Below are 16,779 nucleotides of genomic sequence, written 5' to 3'. Positions count from 1 at the left end.
AGAATGGGTTTCCCAGTCTATGTGTGGAAAATTAAAATCTCCCACAATCACAACCTTGTGCTTACTACAAATATCTGCTATCTCCTCACAAAATTGCTTCTCCAATTCTCGCTCCCCATTAGGCGGTCTATAATACACCCCTATAAGCGTTACTACACCTTTCCCATTCCTCAATTCCACCCAAATAGCCTTCCGAGACGAGTCCTCTAATCCAGCGGTCCCCAACCACCGGGCCGCAAGGCATGTGCTACCGGGCTGCGAGGAAACGATATGATTTGGCGATAGGAGTCAGCTGCACCTTTCCTCATTCTCTGTCACGCCCACTGTTGAGCTTGAACGCACGCGAGGCATTACCCGCGCGTCATCCACGTCAGCGCGGGAAGGAGATCAACTCCTCGAGCTTGCAAATGACGGTGGGCTGAAAAGTATGTTTGATATAACATCTCTGCCGGCATTCTGGATCAAAGTCAAGGGCGAATATCCTGAGATAGTCAGGAAAGCACTGAAAACGTTGCTTCCATTTCCAACGTATCTCTGCAATGAATGCAACGAAAACTAAACTGTGGAATAGACTGGACATAAGGAACCCCCTTCGAGTATCGCTGTCTCCCACCACCCCTCGATAGGACCGTCTTGTTGCAGGGAAACAAGCTCAGGGCTCCCACTGATTCAGCGATACTGGTGCGTTGCAATGATTTTATATTTTCATATGAGGAAAATATGCGCTGTGTTTGATATCCAAACGTTACTTCAAATGTTATGATGCTATTATAAGTGACTTATATAACCATGTAACAATTGGTTGGTGGTTGTTCGTCCATCGTTGACGTCGATGACCTCGACACCATTATGATGGTGTCGAGACTAGCGCGTGATTTGGATTTAAGTGAGGGAGAGTTGCGCAGCGTCAGCCTCACTCTGTCTTCCCAATTCCCATCTGGATCCAGTGGCAAGACAGAGTCTAGACGGCTGGAGATGGGACTAGGTGCAGTGGATGACCAGGACGTCTTCTGTGTCTTGTCCTGCTCTACACGTTCCACGACGCTTGCAGAGATTTCCTTCTTGACCGTTGGACCTTCCATTGGTCTCGTCCGCTCAATCCGCTGGAGTCTGTCTTCACGTGCTGGGATAGACAACTCCCTATCACACTGAGGGTTTGAGACCCGTCGGCTACCCTCACCTGGTTTAGCCGGCTTGTCGAAGCCGTTGCCCGGGGTGTGGCTGCTGTCGCATGCAAACAGCTACGGGGAGCCACAGGTGAGAGCTGAGTGCCAGGTGGGGACCAAAGGTGGTCTAACCGCCCTGAAAAGGACACGACATGTTCCCCCCACCAAAGGTGCTACCCCTCCCTGACACCCCGTACACCCCAATTATGGCATGGAAACAGGTGATCTCGCCCCTTCTAGTCCGTGCCGAACGCTACTCTCACCTAGTCCCACTGACCTGCACTCAGCCCATAACCTTCCATTCCTTTCCTGTCCATATACCCATCCAATTTTTCTTTAAATGATAATATCGAACCTGCCTCTACCACTTCTACTGGAAGTTCGTTCAACACTTCAAGCTCCCCTGTCCTCCCCTGGTAATTGTCCTATCGCTATATTCATGCGAGGAAAATATGCGCTGTGTGTTTAATATTAAATTCGTTAGATAAACCCTTTTAGAAACAAAATTGAGTGTATTAGCCACTTATCACCTATATTCCGGTCGTGATTAACACCCCACCCCCCGCCGCCGCCACCAACAGAATCGGCAAAAGCAATTTTTAAGAAATCGGCACATAAACGCATGCGCAAGTTACGCGTGCGTACTGGTGCCCGCGCAAGGCTTCATGGTCATTGTAGTCTTTCTCGGGGTAAACCCAACATATTTGACTGCTACTCTTGTACATTGGCAACCCTACCCGCCTCCCCGGTTGGCCGGTCCGCAAGAATATTGTCAATATAAAACCAGTCCGCAGTGCGAGAAAGGTTGGGGACCCCTGCTCTAATCTATCCTGCCAAAGCACCACTGTAATATTTTCTCTGACAAGCAATGCAACACCTCCCCCTCTTGCCCCTCTGATTCTGTCACACCTGAAGCAATGAAATCCAGGAATATTTAGTTGCCAATCACACCCCTCCTGCAGCTGTGTTTCACTAATAGCTATAACATCATACTTCCAGGTATCATCCATGCTCTAAGCTCATCCACCTTTCTTACAATGCTCCTAGCATTAAAATAGATGCATTTAAGAAACTCTCCACCTCTTACTCTCTGTTTATCCCTAATGGTGCAAACAACTTTGTTATCTTTTTCTTCCTTCTCCCATACATTTTCAGTCTGAGTGCTCCCGTTCTCTGTCCCCTGCCTATCCTCCTTCACTCCGTCTACTAGCTTTCTCTATTTGTGAACTAACCTCCTCTCTCCTAGTCTCTTCAATTTGATTCCTAACCCCCAACCATTCTAATTTAAAGTCTCCCCAGTAGCCTTCACAAATCTCCCCGCCAGAATATTGGTCCCCCTAGGATTCAAGTGCAACCTGGCCTTTTTGTACAGGTCACACCTGCGTCAAAAGAGGTCCCAATGATACAGAAACTTGAATTCCTGCCCCCTGCTCCAATCCCTCAGCCATGCATTTATCCTCCACCTCATTCCATTCCTCCTCTCACTGTTGCGTGGCAGAGGCAGTAATCCCGAGATTACTACCTTTGCAGTCCTTTTTCTCAACTGCCTTCCTAACTCCCTATATTCTCCTTTCAGGACCTTTTCCCTTTTCCCTTTTCCCTTTTCCCTTTTCCTACCTATGTCATTGGTACCTATATGTACCGCAACCTCTGGCTCCTCACCCTCCCACTTCAGGATATCTTGGATGCGATCAGAAACATCCCATACCCTGGCACCAGGGAGGCAAACAACCATCCTGGTCTCCTGACTGCATCCACAGAATCGCCTGAAGGACCCCCTAACTATCGAGTCCCCAATTACTACTGCCCTCCTCTTCCTTGCCCTACCCTTCTGAGCTACAGGGCCGGACTCTGTGCCGGAGGCACGGCCACTGTTGCTTCCCCCAGGTAAGCTGTCCCCCCCAACAGTACTCAAACAGGAGTACTTATTGTCAAGGGGCACAGCCACCGGGGTACTCTCTATTACCTGACTCTTCCCCTTCCCCCTCATAACCGTGACCCACTTGTCTGCGTCCCGTGGCCCCGGTGTGACCACCTGCCTGTAACTCCTCTCTATCAACTCCTCACTCTCCCTGACCAGACAAAGGTCATCGAGTTGCAGCTCCAGTTCCCTAACACAGTCCCATAGGAACTGCAGCTTGGCGCACCTGGTGCAGATGTGGACGTCCGGGAGGCTAGGAGACTCCAGGACCTCCCACATCCGACACAGAGAGCAACAAGCTGCCCTCACACTCATACTTCCCCCTTTTCTCAAATAACAGGAAAAATTGAAAACCAAACCTACTTTGCCTCGCCCATTTCTGACTAAGCCCATTGAGCCAAAGCCCTTAAGCCTTCACTCTGTTCCCGGCTCACTCTGCTGCCCGCAAAATGACGCTGCCCGCTGTATAAGGCTGTGTTCCTTTTAAACCTTCCGCGCTTCACTGCCCGACGTCACACGCCTGCGCAGTCCCGCCTCTCTTAACTCCGATGATAAGAAGAAAAAATCAAAATGGCTGCCGCCGCACTCACGCTCCGATGCTCAGACTTCCTGCTCCAAATACATTACTGAAAACTTGTTTCTTTTGTCTCTACCCTTGTGAACTTGCTTTTCACGCCTGTAAGAATAGGATTGCCACCTCGTTTCATAGCTTTCTGTTTAAATGGCAGGGGTCATAACTCTGTGCTGCTTAAATTCAATGGACAGATTCTTTATGAAACCGAAAATGTGCTCCATTTTAAAGTTTTAAACTATTAGTTTTCCTTCTCACTTAGTCCTTCAGTGTGCATTGGGGAGAAATGGGATCAAAATTTCACCAACGTTACAGCTTTCCCATTTTTTTTTGGGGCTGTTGATTATAACTATTCGAGAGCAAGAATTAAAATACTTCTGTTATGATTAAATACTGCCCTTATTGAAGTTTAAATGCTAAAACTAGATGACATAGGGATTAAATTATATATTTGTTTTGACTTAATATTCAACTTCAAAAGTTTCCAGTGTTAAATTTGTACCTGCTTAAAATTAATATGGTTCATAAAAGCCAATTATTGCGGTTGCTCTTGTGTTCCAACTTTTTCTAAATGCTTTTCCCAGCTTTCTCAAACTACAATAAATCTGACTCAAAATCATTAGATTATTATTGGTCATTTTGAATAAATTGGAAGCTATTGTCATCTTGTCCCATTGAGTGGCAAAATTTCTAAGCAAGTTTATAACTTTTTTAGATAGTCTTGATTTGTAGTTACTACTAAAATTACTATTCAGTCAGCTCTTTATTTTCCCCCACCCTCTAGCTTCCATTCCAGCCAGTTATTTTCCATTTTCATTGAATCGACATCCTAAGCTAATGTTCCTGTTAAGAATCCTTGTGATGGAATTAGTTATACATTTGAATATTTTATTTGCAGCAAAAGAATTGAATTCCTGGGTTGTGTTTTTGAACGTGCAAAAAGAATAATGTAGATTTGTTAATATCCATCAAAGATAAAACATGATGAATTGAGGTCTGCATTTAATTCCCCGCAGTGAAAACATGCATTCTTTCAGCAATGAGTACATCGTGCTTGTTGCATGGTTTCAGAAGAGAAATTAGTGATTGGACATCTTGGTTGTGCTTCTATTGAGAACACTTATTCATGGGTTCAAGAAGGGTCATGTGAAAAAATAAGCAAACTTCCAGTGCTAGAATGGAATGTGAAGCCTCAGTTTTTTTCTCATATTTATTGTTACTGATATTATAAGCATTTGTATAGGGTATGCTTCCTTCATGTTTTAGGTGCCTGCAGCACATTGCACAGATTGGGATTGGTATGATCCTGTGGGTTTTTGGATCAGAGCACAAACGGGGCTCCCAGGGTTCTAGTATGGCTGTGAAACTGGCTGCCAGGAATGTGAAAAATGCAGAGCATATTAGTTTGAGATTAACAGTCTAATTTTTTTTTTTGCTTTACCCTCCACATTCCATTCTGATGTATTTCCTTTGTGAGGCAAGACAGTTGATAGTGGTGAATGTACAGAAAACTATAGTAATGAAGCTTGATTGTTTCCCTGTATAACATTGCAGGTATGTGTATCTTGCACAAGTGTTAGCATGGTCATTTTTAATTTGCTGAATTGTAAAAATGGGGTTGTGGCAGTGTGCGCAGGGAAGTTGAAGAGAGAGCTAAGCAAATCTATATTCTCACTTTTAATCGATATCAGTTAGGAAATGAGAACCTTATTTAATAAGAATCTTTTTCTTATTTAAGATTTCTAGCATATATAGTTTTCAAATTCTGTAGGGATAATGAAGAATCAATAGAATGGTGTTTTTTGAATTTTCACAATGTCTTCCAAACAGTGCTATTCAAGATTATTAAGCAAAATTCTAGATTCATAGTGTTGCACAGCATGGAAACGGTTCATTCAGACCAACTGGACAATGGCAACCAAGATGCCAATCTCAGCTCATTGCATTTGCAACTTTCCTAGTTGATCTAGATCTAATTGAAAAGTTAGACAACCTTCTTCCCTATGATTATGCCACCAATTTTGGTCTCCTCTACAAACTTACTAATCATTCCATTTGCATTCTTATCCAGATTATTAATATATATACGACAGACAATGGGACCCATCACCAGTCCTTCTAGCACAACACTAGTCACAGTCCTCCAATCTGAAAATCAACCCTCCGTTACTACTCTCTGCCTCCTACGCAATTGGCTAGCTCACCCTGGACCCTTTGTGGATTGGTCTACCATGCAGGACCCTGTCATAGTCTTTGTTAAAGCCCAGGTACTCTTGTCTGTTGACCCATCCTCATTAACCCTCTTGGTACCTCTGCAAAAAAAAAATTCAATCGCATTTGTGGAACAGTATCTCCCATGCCATATCCCAAACCCATGCTGAGTATCCCTCATCAGTCCTTCTCTTCTGAAATGCAATTAAATCCTGTTCCTCAATTCTTTCCAGTAAACACTGACATTAGATATTAGAGCAAAGAGGATAGGATTAATCAGAGATAATATACTGGTATGGATTGATGGACTAAATATGGATAGGATTAATCAGGTCACCATTTTTGGGAGGGGCGGATAAGACAAGTGAGGAGGTGGAGGGATTTGTTCTGGGACTCCAGCAATTCATTTTCTACCAAGGATTTGAAGGAAGGGATCAAGGTACAATTTATCCACGTTTGTTGACTGAAATGGATTGGAAACAAGAATAGGATAAGACTGTTGGTTAACTGATTCCCTCCTATTGTGTTCGTCATGAGATATGTTGGAAAAGAGTCTACCGAATGAAGAACATTTTGGCTTAAATTGGGCTGGGGTTATATGATGACAGTTTGGGATTGGAAGAAATAAAGCCAAGATTATCCAAGAAAGAATTGAAATAAAGGCATTGACATTCACAACTGATAATTCTCAGATTTTTTTAATTTTAATTTTTAATAAGAGATATAGCACAGTAACAGGCCCTTCTCGCCCAATGTGCCTGCTTTGCCCAATTACACTTGTGACCAATTACTTAGTAACCCTGACATCTTTGCAATTTTGGGAGGAAACCTGAGCACCCAGAGGAAACCCACGTGGTTATGGAGAGAACGTGCATGCTCCTGTGGACAGCAACGGGAATTAAACCCTAATCTTCTAGTGATGCTAACCACTACACTACAGTGTTCCTGTTTTTTTTATAGGTTTTTTAAAAATATTGTGGAGATCTCCAATAGAACTTCAGTTTTCTTGGAACCAGTGAGAGCACAGTGCCATAATTGGACCAAAAACTGGACATTTCCTTTGGTTGGGTTTAGGGGCAGTGGGGGGATGGAGTTGGAGAGAGGAAAACATAATGAAAGAGTTGTGATTATGGATTATGAGGAAGGGAAAACTAACCTTGTGCTTAACCTGTGATTCAGGGCATGCTGATATGGAATGGGAGTGTTATTAGTGCAGGCTTGCTGCCAGGAATGTCTGACAAATACTTCTATGTTGTATTCATCTATCCTGAGTTTTGCAATAATGTTTAAAGTTGAGCAGTTAAGTAACTTTACATTTTCATCCAAAAATAATCAATTGCTTTCCAGACTTTTTTGATTTGTCTTACTGATTGTCAGGTCTTTTTAGCTTCTAAACTTTTTTGTTTCAGTAAGGTTTCTTTTCACTTAAAATTCTGCCTAAATTTATTTTCTGCCCTCATAGAATCACTGACTGGTGCACTGCTTCAGATTAATGAGCACGCTTGTTTCACCTTTGAGACACCATGGCAAATTTGATCCAGTCTATGTAACCTCTGTGCATTTTCTGAAAGAGCTCACTGAAATGGGGTGTGTCTTGAATGCAAGCTGACTTTAGACATTTCTATTTAAGAAGAATGAGAACTGATTCCATTGAAATGTACAAGGTTCTGAGAGGAAGTGGAGGGACTGCTGCCAAGGTCCAGCACTTACCCACTGTTGTATGAAATATTTATTTTAAACTTGTAATGGCTGATTATTGCTAAATGAGAATGAATGATCAAGTTCTTGGATGATGTTCACCTTTTATTTTCTGCGTGTGTGCAGAAATTTACAGGAAGTAAATAGATTAGTATTTTGTTTCTATAGTTGGTAATTAATTTGTGTTGTCATATGCGCAGTAGTGAGGGCGCAAGTGTCGTAATATAAAAACAAAAATGAATGTGAGGAGGTCTTGTGACTCCTTACAAACATTATCCACCATTTAATATAATGGCTAATCAGGTGCGTCACCCAGTTTTTGTCATTATCTCGCTATCTGCTGATTTCTTGACTTTTTAAAAAAAAACCTGTTGATTTTGACCTTGAATTGAGTTGGAAAATGCCCAAGAACTACTTACTGTCTAGTGCATGGTCTTTTGCCTCAGTGATTGCCCCTCATTTCACTTTATCTCATGTTGCTCTAAATTCACACTTATCTTTGAAACAGCACTGACAGAAGATCACAGATGTACTTGATATGATTCAAACTCTTATTTGCAAACACAAGGTACAAACTCAACTCACACAGTATGCTACCCTTGAGAACACAAGTCATGAGGTCATCACTTCCATTTTCTCGACAAATTGTATAGCATTGGTTTGGAGCCATTCAGGAACAGGGGTATGTAGAATTGATTGCACCTGACAGTTCGAAGACCTTGGTCCCTACGTGGGTCTTTATAATCAAATCTCATCATTTAACCAGGCCTCTTGTCATTTCTTACTACCATGGTAACACCCATCCCTTCTACCCATTGTTGGGACCCTAGATAACATTGGAGATGTCATAGCAACACACACAAAATGCTGGAGGAACTCAGCAGGCCAGGCAGCATCTATGGAAAAAAGTACAGACGACGTTTTGGGCTGAAACCCTTCGGCAGGACCTGTACTTTTTTCCATAGATGCTGTCTGGCCTGTTGAGTTCCACCAGCTTTTTGTGTGTGTTGCTCGGATTTCCATGTGCAGATTATCTTTGTGATTGGAGATGTCATAGTGTGTACCCTTTGTTCCTTTCTTGTAACAACCAGAGTGCCCAATTAAGCCTGTGAAGCTTTAAGAGTTAGTAAAGCCAACTTACTTCCCAATGTATCACTGCTGCTTTCAGAAGCCAAGAGAATAAAAACTTTTAAAAAACTGCAGATGCTGGAAATCTGAAATAAGAGCAGAAAATTTGGAAACAGTCAGCAAGTCAGGCTATATCTCTGGACAAGAAGTGGTTAGTTTTCAGTTGGAGAAAAAAAATGGTATTCACAATATAGTGTATGTTTACATTGGAGAAACCAAACCAGATTGAGTAATCATTTGTAGAGTGCCTAAATCCAGTTTGCTGGAGTGACCATGAACTTTTGTTGCCTTCCACCTTAATTCCCCATCCTACACCCACTTTGATCTTTCTGTCTGTGGCTTCCTGAACTATTATAACTAAACCCCACAAAGACTTGAAGAACTATACCTCAAATTCTATCTGGGTACAGTGTAGCCAACTGAACTTGATTTGAATACTCAACTCGGGTCTTTCTTTGCTCATTCTTTCTTATTGGAACTGGCCACTTCTATCTGCTATCATTTTAGTTCAGTTTTCCTTATTTATATAGTCTGGCCTGTTGGGTGTGTCTTACTGCCTCACTATTAACACACAACACAGACAAAGAAGTCATGGAGTAATACAGTAAGGAAACTGGCTCTTGCTACACACTAATTGCAGCATCCTCCCTATTAGTCTCAGATCTCAGCATTCAACTCTGCAAGCCCCTTCACTAATGTACCTACTCAAATGCCTCTTAAAATTTACAATTAGACTCACCTGGAGACTTTGGCAGCACATTCTAACTACTCGCTATTCTTTGTGTGATGAGCTTGCTTCTTGGTCTGTTTTAAGTTTTTTTTTAACCTTGTTTCTGTGCTGCCTGTAGCTGTGGACTCCCTAACTCTGAGGGTGGGGAGAGAGAAGATTATCACTGTTCACCTTATACCATTCATTTTTATAACAACAACTTGAATAATTGCAACATAATGTTCCTACTCTAAAACTCAATGCCCTGACTGATGAATACTAATCACCTTCTCCACCCTGTCTATCTCTGGTTACTTTCAGTGAACTGTGCACTTGTACTCCCAAGTTCTTCTGTTCCACACCACTCACCAGTGCCCTACTGTTCAATGTGCAAGTCCTATGCTGATTTGACTGTCTAGAATGCATCACCATTCACTTATGTAAGTGGAAATCCATTTGCCACTTCTCAACCTGTATTCCTAACTGATCAAGATCTCTTTACAATTCATTGTAACCTGCTTCATTACCAACAAGGCCCCCTAATTTGCTATCACCAGCAAACTTGCTAATGAATAACAGAGGTCCCAACTCTGCCCTGGGGTACCCCACTAGTCAGAGAATCAGCGTCTAACCGTCATAGTTTCCTATCACTGAGCTAACTCTGAATACACTTCGCTAGCTCTTTCTGAATCCCATGCATCCTGACCTTCTCTTCTTGACTTGTAAAAGGCCTTACTAAAGTCCATATAGACAAAATATACTGTCCTACCTTCATCTTTCTCTGAGTTACATCTTCAGAAAATATTCCAAAAGATTTGTTAAACATGTCCTCTGACGCACACAACTATGCTGACTATTCCTGATTAGCCTAGACTATCCAAGTGATGATAGATATTGTCCCCCAGATTTTCTTCCAGTAACTTTCCTACAACTGAAGTCAGGCTTGCTGGCCTGTAGTTCCCTAGCCTGTCTTTGCTACCCTTCTTGCTGCTTTCCTGTCTTCTAGCAACATTAGTTACCCTCCTGTCTTCTAGAACTTTGTCAGTGGCTAATGACGGAGCAAATATCTCCTCAAGGTCCTCTGCGGTTTCTTCCCTGCCTTCCTGTAAGATATGAGGTGCACTTGGTCAGCCCACCTTAGTGCAATTCAAGGCTTAACAAGTTTGTAAATGTGCCCATTACCCAACTTGGACTTGCCCTATTAGAGATATTCCCTTTGTTCCACCCACGCTCCCTTACCTATTCTACTGAAAAGTAGCTTGTTTATTTCTTCAGTTGTGATGAAGGGTCTTGGATCTGAAATGCTAACTGTTTCTCATTTCACAGATGCTGTCTGACCTGTGAAGCTGAAGGAATGTTTTCTCATATTTCATGCTGGATTGGTTTATCTTGTAGTTGTGTCTATTTCATGGTTTTTAACAGCCATAGATAGCTTCTCCAAACAATTCTGCATGTGATCAATTATTGCAGCAGATTAACTCTTGTCAATTAACCGTCCTTGTAGGTGGTTACTTTCAAGTGTGCATATTGAAAGCACTGTCCATTTTCCTGTTCTCAGATGATGCTTTTATCCCAGGAATCAAAGTAGTAGAAAATAAACTGCTGGAGGAACTCAACAGGTCAGTGGCATCTGTGGAGGGAAATAAACAGTCAATACCTCGGTTTGAGTCTCTTAATCTGGACTAAAAGATAGAGGAGAGAGAGCCAGTGTAACGAGGAAAGCATGCAGCAAGAGTGATCAAGCGATAGGTGGATGCAGATGAGAAGCTGTGATAGGTAGATAGAGAAGGGAGGAATAGTAATAGTGATAGTCGCTGGAAGGAGAGAGGTGAAGGCAGCAAAGGCAAGATTGATGGAATCTGATAGGAAAGGTGGGCAGATGGGAAAAGTAGGTGGAGGGGACCCAGTGGGATGAGTGTGTGGATTATGGGTAGATGAGGTCGGTAGAAGAGGGGTAAGCAACAGGAGGTGGGGTTTGTTATGTTGGATGGATGTAGGAGGAAATTAATTGTTTGGGGGGGGGAGGGGGGGAGAGAAAAGGGATGGATGGGGCAGATTACCTGAAAGTGGAGAATTCATTATTCATACCATAGGATTATAGACTACCGAGGTGGAATATATTAGGCACTGTTCCTCTTGTTTGCTTTGAACCGCACTGTTATGGTAGAGGAGTCCAAGGACAAGACAGGTTGTTGTTGTTCTTTCGTTGGGAAGGGGAATTGAAATGGCTAGCAGTTGGGAGCTGCTAAAGGCAGTGATGGATGGAGCACTGTAGAGCTTGGTAAATCTGTGGCCTAGTTTTCACTTTGCTCAACAATATAGAGGAGACCACACAGAGAACATCAAAAGCAATAAACAGGGTTGGAAGAGATGTATGTGAATTTTTACCTCATCTGGAAGGACTGTAGTAAATTTGTGCAGTATTAACATTAATGGAGGCTAGAACTGCTGAAGAGGCTCAAAATGAGAACTCAAAATCTTGTAGAATTTGTACTGTCTGTCAGCCTCTAATAGTTTAAAGGCTGTTCTTTAGAATGAATGTTGCAGGATTTTTTTTGTTTCTCTTTAGATTACAGTTACAGAAATCCACTTGTGAAATGTTGGTCTAGGCCAGGGATGGCCAACCTATGGCGCATGCACCAAAAGTGGCGCATTGGATGATTAGAAGTGACGCATTGCACTCCAGTGATACTAATAAAAAAGTAAGCCGACTCATGCAGAAAGTATTAACCAAAAACTGATTTGTAGAAAAAAAATCTATAACAGGAATTCAAGTAGCTTAGAGCTAGAAATGGGTTTTACTGAGAATAAATTTAAAATTTAGCAATGATTTTTTGCGATTTTATTATTTCGTGCTCATCTTTTGGCGAATGTTATCTTCTTTCACATTAATCTGTTTTTAATTTTTTAAAAATGTTCATTGAGTCAAACTAGGAAAGAAGGACTTTTGTTCTTCAGTCGTTCTATAACTGTTCAATACACGTTTGATACCTGTTTGATCCTGAGGTGCCAGGCGTCTGCACCAGCGGTGCAGCAAAGGTTTTTGCCAGTCAGTTTACAATTGACACTCGTGCGCTACGGAGTTGTGCTTTGTTTGTCCTTTGTGAACTTTTGCAGTTTTTTACTTTTTTCGAAAATTAAGCCTTGTTTATACATTTAGTTACCCATCACAGTGCAAAAGAAAAGCAGAAAGTGAGAGCGTGAATTCAATGAACAGTGGGAAAATGAGTTCTTATTTATAGCCGGTCCACCAGGAAACCGTTGTGCATTGTTTGTGAAAACACTTTCTCACATAATAGAAGACATGATCTTAATAGACACTATAAAACACAACATCAGACCGAAATAGAAGGAAAACTGAAGCTAGTGCTTGGGTCTGAGTTACGGAAAGAATATGTGATTAAGAAAAAGGAAGAAATCAAAGAAAGTCAAAATATATTTGTTAAAAGTGTCATTAAGGTAAGTAATGTTTATCTTGTTTTTATATTAAATCAATATATCATGTAAAAATGCTAAATATGTTGAAATTAACATTTTTACAAGAATTGAATGAGGGTATAGGAGTTGTATGGCGCATCTGAACTTATGCGTGAAAAAATTGACACGTGGAATGTAAAAGGCTGGCCACCCCGGTCTAGACTCATGGATTCTGAGTACATATGAGTGCTGGCAGAGCCAATTTCAGGATTTGTACTATAATTTATATTGCTCTTTGGTCGTTTTCTCTTTGTAACTAATCGAATTTGGGTTTACATTTTTGTTTATTCAATTTAATTGTTAATATTTCCATTGGAAAATTGAAAGACTTTTGAGTGAATGTATCATAAAAGTTTATCAGGTGTTGGTTGTTAGCTCTAGCATCCAATGATGTTGATATTTTGAAGTTTACAGAGCAAGTTAATTGTGTTTAACAATTCATTATCTTCAAACAAAAGACAGAAATTTTAATTATCATTTCAAGTATCTAATAGAGCTTAAAAGGTTGTGTGATACTCAAGGGATTGTTATTTCAATTTATTGTAACAAAAATTATCTCGAGATTTTCAAAATTGACAATTGAAATCCACAATTTTTATGAAACCTTGGGATCTTGTTAAATGGTAATTATTTATTTGCACTACATGGGACATAAGAGTAGTTTGTAAGTAATTGAAGTTGTCATATCAGTGATTTTTAAAGATTATGCAGGAATAGGTTTCAGAATTGCTTTCTGTGCAGAATCACGAATCATGCATGTTAACAGATTTTTGTGTTTAACTACTTGTGAGCTGCGGAAGTTTCTGACTGTCTTCTGAAGAAATGGTGATTTTAGCCTCATTACTACCATTGAAATGGCAATATCTTGCCCATTGTTTAAAGAAATTCTTTAATAATCAAAAGATTGAAATCAAAACTGGATAGATGTCACAGAAAGTACTTCCTATTAACATCGTAAACCAGCGAGTTATTTGTTGTCTCCCCTCTCACTATGAAATGGAGACATCTTTCTCTCCCTAATGTTTGTGGTATGTTGAATACTGGGTGAACGAGCAGTCTTTGGGGTACTGCAAGTCTATGTCTTTGCTGTTGCTTTGCTCATGCTTGAGTGCTCAGTGGCAGGTGCCGATGTTTTTTTTTGCTGGTGGGGGTGGGGAGGGGGATCGTTGCTTGTTGCCGCTCATGTACAGGAGGGAGGGGAGCTGGGGGAGACTTTGGGGTTCTAACATTTAACTGTCATTCATTCTTTAGGAACACTCCTCTGTTTTTCTTTGATAGTTGTGAAGCAAAAGCATTTCAGGATGTATATTATATACATTTCTCTGACATTAAATGTACCCTTGAAACCTATTACTGCATTTGGCTACCTGAAAGTATAATACTCTGGCATTTGGTAACCACTAAACAAAGTTTGTTTGCAGTCTTATGACATCATATGAATTCTAACTAGCATTAATTATTTTTATCTTTTTTTATAGACGTCTTTGTTTTTCTCTTCTCTGTATAAAGTTCTCATTTATCAAAACTGTTCAACAAGGTTTAGTCTATAATTTTTTGTGGGAAGTGACGTGTTGTCTGCTGCTTTTGCTGGCGCTTGCTGCAGTTGTGGGCTGTTGAAGTGCATGTTTGGCAAAAAGTTCCTAATTGCAGGTATGGAATCCCTAATGAAAAGCTTTAGAGAGATGAAGGCATAACTGTTTGCATTCAGTGTTGAATTTAAAAAGTAACTTTTCTCTTTGCCAGATTTTTGTCACTTGAGAGCGTCTATTTGTAAAGGAGATCTTGTGTTAGGTGAGGACAGATTTCTGTCAGTTTAAAGAAGTGTTGCCCGTTCTCCAGTAAATTAGCTGTTCAAATGCTAGGGTTAGAAGTTTTAACTATGGGAGGGTTAAGTGCTGATACTTTGTGGTTTAGATTATTGTATAGAGGAGTGTGTACAATAAGTTACGCATTTACTTTGCATAATAATTTCTTTAATCTTGGAATACAGAACAGTACAGTACAGACCCTTTGGTGACCCTTTAACCTGCTCTAAGATCAATCTAACCCTTTCCTCCCACATAGCCCTCCATTTTTCTTGCATCTGTGTGGCATGTGCCATTCTTTCTTGTTGCAAGAATTACTAACACTTGTTCTTGGGTTCCAGCAACCTAATTCTAGAATGGCAGAGGAGAAGTGGAATGCTCTAATTTTCTAAGAGTTCTATCAAAAATTCCAAAATAAGGAAATGAGTTGAATCTCTCTTTAGTAAGGGATGGTTTATTCTTTTGTCATGGAGACTAACTTGTGACAATGTGAATATATACACATTAAAATAAATGCACAATGTCAAATGTAATGGTTACAAAAATAAGAAAGGGTATGAAAAATGATGGCATGTTATCTGTGTCGTCTGCTTTGACTAGGATTTCTTTGCATCTGAGGAAAGAGAGTTTGTGCAGTCAAGAGATGAGTATGATGCAAGGTTCTTATGGAGGAGCCCTGATTCAGGGTCTCGACCAGAAACATCATCAACACCTTTCACTTCACAGCTGCTCAGCCCACTGGGTAACTCCAGCAGATTGTTGCAGATTTTAGAATCTGCAGTAGCTTACACCTCTTGAGATGATTATTCTCTAATCGGGGAAAATAGTTGCTGTAGACCATACAAGTGACCAAATTCTTAAAGTATCTAGTAGCCATTGCTCTTTGTGTTCCAGTAGCTGATTGCCTCCACACAGTAAACGAGAGACATAACTGAAAGCTGCATTTGTTTAAAAGAGCAGCAACGTCATGGTACAGCAAAATAAAACTGCAGACACTGGAAATCTGGAAAAAAATGCACATGGAAACATAAGCATGTCAGTTGGCATCTTTGGAGATGGAAATAAAGTTAACATTTAAGATTGGCAGACCTCAATATACTGGCAGTTTATTTTGTACCATGGGGAACTCTGGGTTGAAAGGCTCTCTGATTTAACTTGAACAGTTTTTACATTGCTGCACCCATTTCAGGTACAAATATAAGCACATTGTGCCCATGGTCAGCAAAAAAGGAGAGCTTTTTAGATCGTTGCTGTATTCTAGATCTTAATACTTACTCTTCTACAACGCTTCAGGTGTTCATCTGAGTAAAACCTTTATAGAAAACAATGCATAGACCACCTCCAACTTTTTCAGCCGCAAGTTGCAGGCCCCCCCCCCCCACCTCCCTGTGGCTGGAAAAATGTTTCAATGTCCCTTGAATCCTTCAATTGTTTATTTTAAACCAGTGGCCTTTTTAATTTCACTGTAACTATATCAGGATCCAAATCACATGGTGCAGAATATCAAATTTCTGATTTGGCTTGTATTGCTTCATTTATGTTGTTGTTGGTCGAATGAAGATTGATGGAGGGGGACTCAAGTGGCTATGCATTTGAATATTAAGGATCAACAGATGAATCTTAGTTCCTTAGACTGCATTGTACCAGTACTGCTTGCCACTCACCAGGCCATGATCAAATCCTATTTTGCTCTATGTAGACATTTGGTATCACCTGAAAATGTAGCTGTTGCATCAAAATCTAATTCAGTGATAATACATCACAAAAGCAATGCACCAGGCTCTGATCCACTTAATAAAGGTTTCCAGATGATAAGTCACTTAACCTTCAACACTTATGCCTTCCCAGTGCTTTTGGAAGTTGCAGATAGGTCTGTTCTCAGTTATGCACTGGTGATATTGTCTTCAATGATGGTCAGTTGGCACATCTGCCAGCTCTGTGCCTCCACTCTGTTTTGATCTCCAACATGGTCAGCCTGCATTTTTAAAAAAAATCATAAGTAGTTGTGGGCTGGCTGGTGACACAATGACACCGGCGCTGGACCCGGGAGCGGAGGTTCGCGGGTTCAAAACTAGTCGGGTTCACCCCCGCGC

At 41.0% G+C, this 16,779-nt stretch overlaps 1 protein-coding gene across 6 annotated transcripts in view; it reads left to right on the top strand.

Moving 5' to 3' along the window:
- Positions 1-16,779, top strand: part of raph1a (Ras association (RalGDS/AF-6) and pleckstrin homology domains 1a) — a 197,605-nt gene that overhangs the window by 19,182 nt on the left and 161,644 nt on the right. For 2 of the 6 annotated variants that reach the window (XM_063051747.1, XM_063051740.1), the window contains exon 1: positions 11,726-12,106. The exons of 1 other annotated variant lie outside the window; for it this stretch is intronic. In XM_063051747.1, coding sequence (XP_062907817.1) covers positions 12,032-12,106 — 75 coding nt within the window. In that variant the 5' untranslated portion in view covers positions 11,726-12,031. Of the gene's footprint in view, positions 1-10,722; positions 11,024-11,724; positions 12,107-14,414; positions 14,532-16,779 lie in introns of those variants that run through there. 3 more of the 6 variants (XM_063051745.1, XM_063051748.1, XM_063051743.1) reach the window with 3 other exon arrangements.

This window comes from Mobula hypostoma, chromosome 6 (genome assembly GCF_963921235.1).
Source record: "Mobula hypostoma chromosome 6, sMobHyp1.1, whole genome shotgun sequence".
In the NCBI taxonomy this organism is placed as follows: domain Eukaryota; kingdom Metazoa; phylum Chordata; class Chondrichthyes; order Myliobatiformes; family Myliobatidae; genus Mobula; species Mobula hypostoma.
Note: the sequence above shows the minus strand (reverse complement) of the source record. Positions and strands in the feature narration are given on the sequence as shown.